This window comes from Camelina sativa, chromosome 9 (genome assembly GCF_000633955.1).
Source record: "Camelina sativa cultivar DH55 chromosome 9, Cs, whole genome shotgun sequence".
Lineage (NCBI taxonomy): Eukaryota > Viridiplantae > Streptophyta > Magnoliopsida > Brassicales > Brassicaceae > Camelina > Camelina sativa.
Genome location: NC_025693.1, coordinates 32,037,744 through 32,049,772, shown reverse-complemented (window position 1 = coordinate 32,049,772; position 12,029 = coordinate 32,037,744). Strand labels below are relative to the sequence as shown.

Genomic DNA, 12,029 nt, shown 5'->3' with positions numbered 1-12,029 from the left:
TTGTTTTCCTTTTAGTTCGAGGCACTAGTCTTTATAATACACAACATGAGGGGATCATAAATAAACTGAGCACACTCATTGTGTGAGTTGGTCAACCCCTCAATGAATACTTCTTCCCAGTGAAAGCTTGGAACTTAGGCTCTTCTTTCTTCTCCTGTTCTTCTTGCTTGGTCTCTTTTCCAGCTCCAACCTGAAAAAGGTCAATCATAGGCATTTGTCTCTCAGTTCCACTGCAATATCTGTTTTGCCATTAATCAAAAAAGTTTTTATAACTACCTTAGGAGGAGTAGCCTCTTTTGGAGCACGGTTGGCATTAGACCCAAACACAAGTTTTCCTTGGGCCTGTCGCGCAGCTTTCTCTGAGCTACTTGCTGCAGATGACTGTCCATTACCATTAGCAACAACAGGCTGTTTGTCTTTTGGGATAGAGGCAGGTGGTGGCTCATAGGCAAGAGGTCTCCCATCTAACCGTCTTCCAGATCCCGTGAAAGGATTGAACTTTGGTTCAGGTTCATCCACAACTTCCTCAGCTGCAAAAAAATTGGAAAAATAAGCACATGAAATCCAACAACTTGAAGCTAATAAATAGACTAATACGTAAATCCATCTTATGACTCCATGTCCATGAATACATACCTTTTGCCGGACCCTTTGCTGCAGCAGGTGCTGTGTGACGTTCAGGCTCCTTGTAGTCAAGGGGAGTTGCGAAATCAACCTCACAGTCTGTTTCTATGATGCTAATTCCGTTAGCAGGCTTAGTTTCAACTATATCTATAAAATATTTCTTGTTGTTGTATGGAACCATAATGCTATCCCCAGTGGTTAGGCAAGAGTAATTCCTCAAAGCAGTCTCCAAGCTGCAAGGTTCACTCATTCATCAGAAAGCCACAAGGAAATATAGATAACAAACAGAAACAGATGAAATCATCTAACTACGAGCCAGAAGACAAGAAGAACTTTAATACAATACATTCTCTAAGCAAAAACCAACATGAGGACTAATACGAGAGGGTCGAAATAAGATGGACTCACATGGCTTTCGGGTTGGATATCTCGAGAAAGTCTTGTGTGTGGGGCTGTAGTTTAACGTAAGTTCCTTTTGGAAGAGTGACATTTCTAACTCTCACCATGTCTCCTTCTTGCAGGAGCAAATTCTGCATCATCTGGATTAGATAAAAGTAGCACACAATTAGTCTGGTAAAGCTGCATGATCCCGAGAATGTCAACCGATAACCAAAAAGGAAGCTGATACGAACCCAATATGGCATGTAGATCATGCCTTCTTCTGCAATGAACTCAAGGACTCCACAGTGAGAAACACGTTCAATTCCAGCATTACGAAGCTCAAACAGCATTGGATAGTCAATATGCAAAGAAGCTGTAAAGTTTCCCCAATATTAGAGCTATGATATTTTCCCAAGTTTTAACATATTAAATCAAATACATAAGAGGAAACCAGTGGGAACATACCTAGACGATCAAGGGCTGATGGTGGCATTATAACTGAAAAAAGAATTAACATAAATCAAACTTCAAGCTTGAACAATATGGATAAAAACAAACAATGGCGTCTAGATAGAAAGACTTACTCTTGTCACCACTTTCAATTTGTGGCTGCAAGACGAAAAAAAAGGGAATAGAAATTAGAAACAAGAAAATAGAAATCAAGTATGCAGAATTCTGATTTTGAATCTGAAAATTGTCAAAGAATTCATCAAGTAGAACTAAAAGAAGAGAGCTGAAACCAAACCTTGTCAATAAAAGAAGCCGGATAGCAGTGATAGCTCTGCTCAAAGGTTGTTCCATGATAATGGTATCCATCGAAAAACTGCATCGTGTTAAGTTTTCCAAAGGTTTAGACAAAACAACAGGTAAGTGATTACTAAAACTAAAATTAATTGATTGGTTAAAAACAAAACCTTTGAAGACACTTACCATAGTATGTTTTTGGTGGTTGATAAAGAGAATAAGTTAACTGAGACAATCAACTGTCAACCTACCGCAAAAAGAAACGTCACACAACTCAAGTTAGAAGAAGAGATCCAAATCAGACAAGATATATAAAAATAAATATTAGGGTTTCAAATCATCATCAATCGTGGGCAACAATTCCAAGCAGCAAGGAACATCAAAGTCGGTGACTTTGACAAACTTTAATCAAAAAAAAAAAAAAAACCCTAAGACTTCAATTTCGAATCTCAGAAGCGGAAAAAGCAAACCTAAAAAAAATTCGAAGAACCATCTCTACAACTCGTAAAAATCAAACCTTTTGAAACAAAACCAAGTAAGATCCTTGGAAACCTATTCCTCTACGACTCACCAGGAATCCCCAGGAGAGAAGAATCCAATCACAAATCCAAGAGTGAGATCGATAACAAACAAAACCAAAGCTTTACAAAATTGAGATTATCAGAGATTAAAGAAAACTCTTAAAAAAAAAACTACCGATTGAGCTACCCCGACCATTAAATTTTACCTGTGAGAGAGAGCTTATTCGATTCCGGACACAAACAAGTAAAGATGTGAACTTTGGTGTTGGTGGTGACCTGTGATTATGTTTCCTTGTATTGTATATATATACCATACGGTGCGTATTGAGTCTATGTCGACATAAACAATATTAGGCCTAATAAAATTAAAAAGCCCATTAGTTATGGTTGGCCCATTGGTGGCTTTTTAAATAAAACGTGTGCGTTACCAAATACACACAGTGAGAAACTCACAATCTGAGCAGATATTTACCCAATCAGGGAGGATTCAGGGAGAGAAGAAGAAATGGAGATAACACTGAACAGTGGCTTCAAGATGCCGATCGTCGGCTTAGGAGTATGGAGGATGGAGAAAGAAGGGATCCGAGACCTTATCATCAATGCTATCAAGATCGGCTATCGCCATCTCGACTGTGCTGGTAACTCTATCTCTCTCAGTCAGACCTAGACCTTTTTTGTGGTGGTTGCTTCGGGTTCGTTTGAAGATGTGAATTTATTGGGTTTGTTATAACTTGTCTAAAAGCTTAAAACTTTATTAGAAAAAAGTCTATGATTTGGGAGCTGAAGTGAATACTCTCTGTAGATCTTTATTTGCATTTGATGCTTACAGTATTTGGAATCATAGAATGATCTAAAGTTTTTGCTGTGTAGATGATTATTCTGTGATAGTTTTTTTAGTTGGTTACTTGTAATAGACATGGTTCATTTTTTTGCTTTTCGATTTTTTCTTGTGAGTTGCTTGGTAGGTTTCTATGTCTTATTTGGGAGCTTTATGAGTCCTTTTTTCATCCCTTTTGTTTATGCTAACATCTTTTGGCGTGTTCGTGTTCCATTGCATGCTGCAGCTGATTACAGGAACGAGACCGAAGTTGGTGAGGCTCTTACAGAAGCATTCAAGACTGGTCTGGTCAAGAGAGAGGATCTCTTCATTACAACCAAGGTCAAACGAAACCACATAGCTGTGATATATATATCTGTTTTTAGTTTGGATGATCAAAAAGTGAGAAAGCTCTGAGTTCTGAATCTTTCTTGGTTTTGCAGCTATGGAATTCAGACCACGGCCATGTTATTGAGGCGTGCAAAGACAGTCTCAAGAAACTTCAACTTGATTATCTTGACCTTTTCCTCGTTCACTTTCCCGTAGCAACGAAACACACTGGTGAGGGCCTGGCTGTTGCCTTATCCACGTTATTTAGTCTTGACTAAAGACCTTTGCATTTTGTTTTTATTACACATCCTCCTTATTCACTAGCCGAAATCAATTTTCCTGAAGTCTTTGGCAATTGGTACAAACAATATAATAAGCTGTAACATGTAAGCCGTCCCCTGTGGCCCTGTCTATATGTGCCTGCAGGAGTTGGAACAACCGATAGTGCTTTGGGTGATGATGGGGTATTGGACATAGATACAACAATCTCTCTGGAAACTACATGGCATGACATGGAAAAGCTTGTTTCTATGGGTTTGGTCCGCAGCATTGGAATCAGGTTCAACATTTCTCCACTATCTTAACAAGTCCTTTTGTTTTCCGAGCTAATTTCTGACTTTTGTTTTACCATTTTGGCTGTTTGCAGTAACTATGACGTTTTTCTAACGAGAGATTGCTTGGCTTACTCCAAGATCAAGCCTGCAGTGAATCAGATCGAGACACATCCTTACTTCCAACGTGATTCTCTTGTCAAATTCTGCCAGAAGCATGGGATTTGTGTTACCGCTCATACTCCTCTAGGAGGTGCCACAGCCAATGCCGAGTGGTTTGGAACCGTGTCATGTCTGGATGACCCAGTTCTCAAAGTAAGTCTCATCCTCCAAACCTTTGAAATAGTTAAACCTTTGGCAGATGATTAATATGGACTGGTATAATCTGAAATCCCTAGGGTGTTGCCGAGAAGTACAAAAAGACAGTGGCACAGGTAGTGCTGAGGTGGGGAATCCAGAGAAACACAGTGGTGATACCAAAGACATCGAAGCCTGGGAGATTGGATGAGAATTTCCAGGTGTTCGATTTCGAACTGTCGAAAGAAGACATGGAACTGATCAAGGCCATGGACAGGAAGTACCGTACGAACCAACCAGCCAAGTTTTGGGGCATCGATCTCTACGCTTGATCACACGCACACACTCTCTCACTCTCTCTATCTATCTATCTATATGAATAAAATGAAGCTGAAGAAGTAAGCCATTAGCTTGACTGCAATATTCTCAAATATTTTGTGAGCCTATCTATCATTATATAAAAACTCATGTCAAACAGATTATGATTTTTTAAGTCCCATTCGCATCTCTATGTTTTTTATTTATGCTAAATCCTCAATGAAAGAAAAAAAAATGAAAAACATTCAAAACGCACCACTGCACGGAGGAAATAAAAAGACGAGAATGACCTTGTTCTTTGTTCGCGTTCAGTGGTATTTGAGAGGAGGATATTTTGGTAAATTCGTGCTTCTTCTGCTTCGTCTTCAGACACCTCTCTCTCTCTCTCTCTCTCTCTCTCTCTCTCTCTCTCTTCAATTAGATAGATCCTTTCGTCTCGATCGATCAATACACCAGTGTTTCTTCCTCAGAAGCTCCACAAATTGGTAAGCTTTCGCGCCATTGTGTTCAATTTGATTTCGTTGTTAAATTAGTGTTCTTTCTCTAGGGTTTGTAATTTTTCAATTCAAGCTCTTCCTTCTTCTTTTGCTTATTTTGTTTTTTTGCTTGTAATAAGCTTCAGATTGATTCGACCTTGTTGTTGATCGTGGTCACCTAATACAATCTTGGGTTCTTATATACATATATATATATATATATGGTAAATTGTTCATTGAAGTTCTGTATCTGACGAGTTTGTATTGATTTTGGTATTTATTATAATTCTGATTACAGAACCCTAACTGGGAAATCAACTATACAGATTTTGAATCCGAGAATCATAAATTAAGTTGAGAATTGTTTAGTTTTTGTTTTTTAATGGAATCTTGATTCTAGATGAGTGTGATGATTTAAGGTTTAGAAGAGTTCAGAGTAATTGTTTTTGAAATTTGGTTTCACTATATTGATGAATGTCCTCGACGACAAGCTTGAGAAGTTTTATTTTTTTCTCTTCTCTAAGATATACAAGAGGATGGAGAATGGTGGTCAGTATGATAATGGGAGGTTCAAACCCGATTACTTGAAAGGTGCACAATCTATGGTAAGCCATTATTGACTTTTTTTGGTGTTTTTGTTGGGTGTGGTTGTAGTAAGGCTAACAAGCAATGAATGTGTTTGTTTAACACAGTGGAATATGATGCCTCAGCATCAGATTAAGGAACAACATAATGCCTTGGTGATGAATAAGAAGATTATGTCCATCCTTGCTGAGAGGGATGCAGCTATACACGAAAGAAACCAAGCTGTCTCTGCCAAAAAAGAAGCAATTGCGGCCAGGGATGAAGCGCTTCAGCAACGTGACAAAGCTCTTTCTGAGAGAGATAAAGCCTTGATTGAGAGAGACAATGCTTATGCTGCGCTTCAACACCATGAGAATAGTCTCAACTTTGCTTTGTCCGGTGGCAAACGCGGTGACGACGGAGATGATTGTGTCGGTGTTGAACCCCACAAACTTACAGTCTTCCCGTTATCAGCTATCCCCCCCGAGGTGACGAGCACTACTACTAAGGTGGCCAAAAGGAAGAAGGAGAGCAAGCAGGGACAAGTAAAGATGAAAAAAGTTGGTGAAGATCTGAACCGTCGAGTTGCTGCTCCTGGAAAAAAATCTAGAAAAGATTGGGACAGCCTAGATGTCGGTTTAAATTTAGTCACTTTTGATGAGACGACAATGCCAGTACCGATGTGCACATGCACAGGCTCTGCACGTCAGTGTTACAAATGGGGAAACGGCGGCTGGCAATCATCTTGTTGCACAACCACCTTATCTGAGTATCCTTTACCACAGATGCCAAACAAGAGGCATTCTCGGATGGGCGGTAGGAAAATGAGCGGAAACGTCTTCTCGAGATTACTCAGCCGTTTAGCAGCAGAAGGGTATGACCTCTCTTGTCCTGTTGATCTTAAAGACTATTGGGCTAGACACGGGACAAACCGCTACATCACTATCAAGTAGCCTATATATATGATTTACATAAGCCAAGTATGTTTCTCTCTTTTTCTTTCTTATTTAAGGTTAGGTGTTGTCCTTCGTCTCTATTGTTCATAGTTCGTTGTTGTGTATGTTACAATATTATTATGTTAACTATCTTTTGAATGGGCAAAAATGGTTTGGCATAAGGAAATATATTTTGACTTTAAAATTTAAATCTTAAACAGTTAGGATTACGAAATCTTTTGACCCCGTTTTATTAACAGTGTGACTCAGTGAGAGAGAATACCTCAAAGTTCTCAACAGCTTTAACGTTGAAAACTCATATCAGTGATTTGGTCATTCATTTACACTATTTAGTCTTACATTTTTACGGAGAAAAAAAAGAAGAAAAACAAAAAATCAAAGCATGAACAAAGTGCCGGAGAATGTCACAGTGGAAACCCAGTCGCACCAAAAGCCATCAAAGATGCGTTGGCTCGCCGCCTCCAGAGCATTCTTGCAAATTCCAAATCCGGCGATTGTCAAAGTTTTCGTCCTAAGCAGCTTGACTACCTTCACCTCAGGAATTGCCTTAGTCATTGAATGGATCTGTCACGGAAAGAGCCACAGCGGATTCGGGTGGATCATCTACTATGCGTTGTTCTTGATGTGTCTTCCTCTTCTCATCTTGATCGGTTTTCATATCCTCATGGCGATCTCTTCTTCTAGCCGTAGCTCAAAAGTTCAGATTGTAGATACAGCTTCAAGCAAAGAGCCGTGCGTTGTGCAGCAGAATCAGTGTACCGTGACGAATATTCAACAAACTGAAGAAACGGAGAAAAACAGTTGCCGAAGTTTAGCCGTTGTGGTGCCTTCGGATAACGAGAAGATGCCGAGGATTAAACGCGCCGTGTCATTCCCGTCGCGTGGCGAAGTAAGTTCATGTCGTACTCGCTAGCAAAACAAAGTACACTAGATGTGGTTTTAGTAATCAAGAACCTAATAATCTCTTTGTGATATGTTCTTGAGCATTCTTTTTTTTTTTCATTGATCCAACGATAATGATTTCAGAAATTCAAATTACATTTCTTTTTTTTTCCTCTTCTTTCATATGATAGATAATTCCACGTATTACAACGATTCATCGAAGAATACTCAAATATGTACTGAGTCAACGTCATTATCGGTTTAACTACCAAACTTGAAACTCCCCACAAAGTTTCATTTTCTTATATATAAATGGATAAAGATATGTTTTGGAACGTGCACTTTCAGCAAGGAAGTCCTCTTATTCATTTCTCCACCTAAGCGCTAGCTCGTAGTCCGGACTTCTATAGTTCACTAGACACAACAGTTCTCACTTGTGTCATACACCTGTGTCGGGCCTTTTGGTTGTGTTTTGTTTTACACTTCCAAACAGGGACCCATTTATCCCTTTACCGAACATGATTGCTACATTGTACTTTGTGTTCATGGCCCAAATGAGAATTTTTTAAAAATTTATCTGAGCTGTACAAAGCTTTTTTATAGAACCAATCACAAAAAGAAAACCGAAGAGACAAAAGTAGTAAAATGACTTTAAAGTGATTTACCCAAAATAGGTGCTATGCAATTGGTCTAGGATAGAGTATTACTTTTTGAAGTGATTTACCCCAAATTTAATAATATTTTGCCCAAATGTGGTATATATCATTTATAGAGAAATTGTGGACCTTTTTTTTTGTTGAGTAGCAGCGTGAGCTTTGTGCAAATCATTATATACATTAACTGTTAAAGACCAAAAATAGATTTTGCTATACATAAAATATTATGAATTAACTGAATAACGACAATTAATTAATGTGTGCTCGACAAATGTGGCCCATAAAAATCCAAATTAGCTTAAAATTAAAAGGTATCTCTTAATTAGTGAAGATTAATATATGGACATAAAAGAGTGAGACTTTATATTTTATAGAAGAAAAATATAAAAAGTTAAAAAAACAAATAAAATAATCATAAAACTTAAAAAAAAATGGCATATGGTGAAAAACATGGGAATCTTTGTCGTAACCAGGTCGTTACCACTATAAAAGGAGGCTTCGTGCAATCTATCAAATCCAGACAACACCAATCATATCCACAAAGGTTCTTTTTATCAACTGTCCTAGTCCATTGTTGCAGCTCAGGTCTTTTACTCTCTCTACTCTTTTTATTTCTTACTCAAAAGTTTCAATCTTTTGTCTCTCTTACCCATAATCTGAAAATCTCGACTGAGAAACAGAGATCTTTGATTAGCTTTGAACTATTAACTTTTTATTTTTTTCCCAATTTTATGGATTTGTTTTTTTGTTTGATATATCATCTGTAAGAAAAAAACGAGTGACGTGTATCTTTCCGTTGTCCAAATCTTTTGAAGGATGGATGAACAAGGCGATATGAGTCCTTTCAACATCCAATACTACCAGAATCTACTTAGCAATGATGACGTGTCACCTGTTTCGCCTGTGTCACCTGTTTCGCCGTATTCTCAGGTCCCCCCACTGACCCGTTACCCAGCCGGGTCGCCGCACTTCAGCCCCGGACCAAGGAGTACTCAGCCGTTGACTACCTTCTCCTACATGCCCCAGATGAGTCCTTCATCAACGTCGTTCCATACTTCATTGGCACAAGTGCACCGGTCTTCTCCATCTTCGTCCCGTCCGCCGGTGCGTCCTTCTCAGTCGTCTTCCTCTCTTCCGGTGGGTCCTTCTCGGTCGTTGTTCCATCGTGATTCTTTTAACCATTCCAACCCTGGACCACGGTCGGTGATGCAGCCGGCGCCTGTTCTCTCGTCCTTTCAACCGTCGCCTGTCTACTACTCATGTCCGCCTGCGCCTGTGTTCTCGTCCCAACAGCTGTCGCCTGACGTCTACTACTCATGTCCACAGTTGACTGATCAGCCTTCGCCTGTGTTCTCGTCCCAACAGCCGTCGCCTGTCTACTACTCAGGTCCGCTGATGACTCAGCCGGAGCCTTTGTTCTCGTCCTTACCGCCTTCGCTTATGTATTCATCATTTACGCCGGGGACTCAACCGGCGCCTGTCTACTCATCTTATTCGCAGGTGACCCAACCGGCGCTTGGCTACTCCACATTTACGCCGATTGATCCGGCGCCTGTCAACTCATCTTTTACGCCGGTGACTCAGCCTGCGCCGGAAAACTCCTCATTTACGTTGGTGACTCAGCCTACTACGGACAACTCCTCATTTATGTCGGTGACTCAGCCTACTCTGGACAACTCCTCATTTATGCCGGTGACTCAGCATGAGCCGGACAACTCCTCATTTACGCCGGCGACTCAGTTTGAGCCGGGAAACTCCTCATTTACGCCGGTGACTCAGCTTGAGCCGGAAAACTCCTCATTTGTGCCGGTAACTCAGCCTGAGCCGGACAACTCCTCATTTACGCCGGTGACCGAGCTCTCTTCCTCACCGGCGCCTGTGTCCTTACCGTCGTTGCCTGTCTGCTCCTCGGTGCCGTCGGTTACCCATTCTCCGTCTTTATCCCTTAGTAAGCCGCCGAGATACCCTACCTCTCCGTCAGCACAAGTGCAGAAGAAAGGCTCTTCTTCCAATGGGTTCAACCAAAACCCTTTTCCTTTTCAGCCGGCGCCTGTGTCCTCGTCCTTACCGCCATCGTCTGTCTACTCCTCGTTGCCGCCTTCTTCCGCTTGGTCTAACCGTAAACCTCCTCGGGTTCCGGTCAAGGCGTCTACTAACTCCATGAGTGCATCCGGCAGCAATACGCAGCCACGGAGAAAGTCTCATAAACGGACCGACAGTGGAATCCTTAGTAGGATCAATTCAAGGATCCCTCCGCGGCAACCAGATCTTATGAAGGAAGGCGCTGTAGAGTGGACATATGATAACAACGGCAGCAATGAGTTTATGATTCTGGATAACACTAATCATAATAATAATGCTAGCGGTAGTGGTAGTGAGAATAATAATGTCAATGAGGTGATGATGATAACTGGTAGCCATTCGGAGGGTGGAAGCAATGCTAATGAGAACAGGTTTAAGACTGGACCGACTACTTCGGGTTTGGGTGTGAAGAGAAAAGCAGGCAAAGACATTGATCCTTTCTACCAGCGTGTTCCAAAGGGTGGTTGTTTCAATGACATGATAAAGAAATCTCCGTCTCTTTCAGGGAATCTTCCGGTTCCTGGAAAACGCCAGCATACTTCTTCTGGAATTAGGATCGCCGACGACATCAGTGAGGTTGAAACTCCTGAAGCTAAGAAAATGAGAAGGTAACCAATGTTTTTTTTTTTTTTTTTTTTTATGAACACATATATATATGATGGTTTTGTGATATATTTCCATATTGTGGATATGCTCTTTTTAGAATCTTGGCAAACCGAGCGTCAGCTGCACGTTCAAAGAAGAGGAAGGACTTACAGATACTTAATATGGTAAACAAACTAAAGGCTCTCGAAAGCCAACATGATACAGTGTCTCGTACAGTTGCGGATTTGGAGGTGATCGATCGATCGAGACATATATATATCACATTAACAACCATCTATTTTGTCATATCTAAGTGGTTCCTATAAGAATTTATGTGCTGTTTTTGTTGCATAAGCTGCAGAAAAACAACATGATAATGACGTACGAGAATAAGGAAATGAAGATTCAAGCTTTCTACAGGGAGAGAGAGGAACAATTTCGTGATGGTACGTCATCTTCATTTTTTAAAAATTAATATCGATGCTTCAACCACTTAATTCTTTCTGCAATATATCTATAATAAATGTTATGAATTTCCATATGCATATAGATTCTTGGATGAGATTATTGTCTTAGCCCTGGCCACCTTTTTATAAAACTGTGGAGATATTGGAATTTCCGTTTCCTATGTTGTCACTGCTGGCTTGACTGAACAATAATTGTGTGCAGAAATCTCAAAGCTGAAGGCGGCATTAGCCTTGCACGAACAAGCTAGTGTAGACGAAGACGCTCAACGGCTAAAGGAGCCATTAGCCTCGAACGGAGAAGCTAGTGTAGACGACACTCAACGGCGGCTAAAGGAGGCATTAGCCGTGAACGAACAGTTGTGTGCTGAAATCAAGCTGCTGAAGTTGGCAGCAGGCGAGACGTTGTATCAGCAGGTGAAGCCAAACGAGGCCCAAGTCGAGGGATCAAACATGCAGCAGCCACAGGACCAAAACATGAAGCAGCCACTGGACCAAAACATACAGCAGCCACAGGACCAAAACATGAAGCAGCCACAGGACCAAAACATGGAGCAGCCGCAGGACCAAAACATACAGCAGCCGCAAGACCAAAACATGCAGCAGCTACAGGACCAAAACATGTTCCAGCAAGTCAACATCAACCAGTTCAATCAGTTCAACGAGTTCAATCAGCAGCAGTCAAACTTTGGTTTGGATGGACAGACCTAAAGAAGTTGAGGTGGCTTTGACAAAACCCTATATCATCATCTTTAATTTACCAAAAAAAAAAAAAAAAAAA

General features: G+C 40.6%; 4 protein-coding genes across 4 annotated transcripts; 3 read left to right on the top strand and 1 right to left on the bottom strand.

Moving 5' to 3' along the window:
* Positions 16 to 2,553, bottom strand: LOC104713570 (ubiquitin fusion degradation protein 1 homolog). The gene is made up of 10 exons (XM_010430723.2): positions 2,477 to 2,553; positions 1,936 to 1,996; positions 1,751 to 1,828; positions 1,590 to 1,614; positions 1,471 to 1,503; positions 1,257 to 1,378; positions 1,033 to 1,163; positions 637 to 857; positions 277 to 530; positions 16 to 190 (listed from the first exon to the last, which is right to left on the bottom strand). Exons 2-10 carry the CDS (start codon positions 1,936 to 1,938, stop codon positions 92 to 94), a joined length of 966 nt encoding a protein of 321 aa, XP_010429025.1. The 5' UTR covers positions 1,939 to 1,996; positions 2,477 to 2,553; the 3' UTR covers positions 16 to 91.
* On the top strand, positions 2,708 to 4,774 carry LOC104713569 (NADP-dependent D-sorbitol-6-phosphate dehydrogenase). The gene is made up of 6 exons (XM_010430722.2): positions 2,708 to 2,908; positions 3,335 to 3,429; positions 3,531 to 3,648; positions 3,844 to 3,976; positions 4,064 to 4,283; positions 4,367 to 4,774. Exons 1-6 carry the CDS (start codon positions 2,776 to 2,778, stop codon positions 4,595 to 4,597), a joined length of 930 nt encoding a protein of 309 aa, XP_010429024.1. The 5' UTR covers positions 2,708 to 2,775; the 3' UTR covers positions 4,598 to 4,774.
* LOC104713568 (protein BASIC PENTACYSTEINE4) lies at positions 4,954 to 6,763 on the top strand. The gene is made up of 3 exons (XM_010430721.2): positions 4,954 to 5,068; positions 5,584 to 5,664; positions 5,752 to 6,763. Exons 2-3 carry the CDS (start codon positions 5,596 to 5,598, stop codon positions 6,574 to 6,576), a joined length of 894 nt encoding a protein of 297 aa, XP_010429023.1. The 5' UTR covers positions 4,954 to 5,068; positions 5,584 to 5,595; the 3' UTR covers positions 6,577 to 6,763.
* LOC104713567 lies at positions 6,831 to 7,526 on the top strand. The gene has a single exon (XM_010430719.2). It carries the CDS (start codon positions 6,962 to 6,964, stop codon positions 7,490 to 7,492), a length of 531 nt encoding a protein of 176 aa, XP_010429021.1. The 5' UTR covers positions 6,831 to 6,961; the 3' UTR covers positions 7,493 to 7,526.

Coding starts and splice junctions, on each gene's coding strand:
- LOC104713570 (XM_010430723.2), bottom strand. Junction 1,615..1,750: donor CGGCTTCTTTTATTGACAAG/GTTTGGTTTCAG, acceptor TTCGTCTTGCAG/CCACAAATTGAAAGTGGTGA. Junction 1,504..1,589: donor AATTGAAAGTGGTGACAAGA/GTAAGTCTTTCT, acceptor TTCTTTTTTCAG/TTATAATGCCACCATCAGCC.
- LOC104713569 (XM_010430722.2), top strand. CDS start 2,776: ATGGAGATAACACTGAACAGTGGCTTCAAGATGCCGATCGTCGGCTTA. Junction 2,909..3,334: donor TCGCCATCTCGACTGTGCTG/GTAACTCTATCT, acceptor TGCATGCTGCAG/CTGATTACAGGAACGAGACC. Junction 4,284..4,366: donor TGGATGACCCAGTTCTCAAA/GTAAGTCTCATC, acceptor TGAAATCCCTAG/GGTGTTGCCGAGAAGTACAA.
- LOC104713568 (XM_010430721.2), top strand. CDS start 5,596: ATGGAGAATGGTGGTCAGTATGATAATGGGAGGTTCAAACCCGATTAC. Junction 5,665..5,751: donor TGAAAGGTGCACAATCTATG/GTAAGCCATTAT, acceptor TGTTTAACACAG/TGGAATATGATGCCTCAGCA.
- LOC104713567 (XM_010430719.2), top strand. CDS start 6,962: ATGAACAAAGTGCCGGAGAATGTCACAGTGGAAACCCAGTCGCACCAA.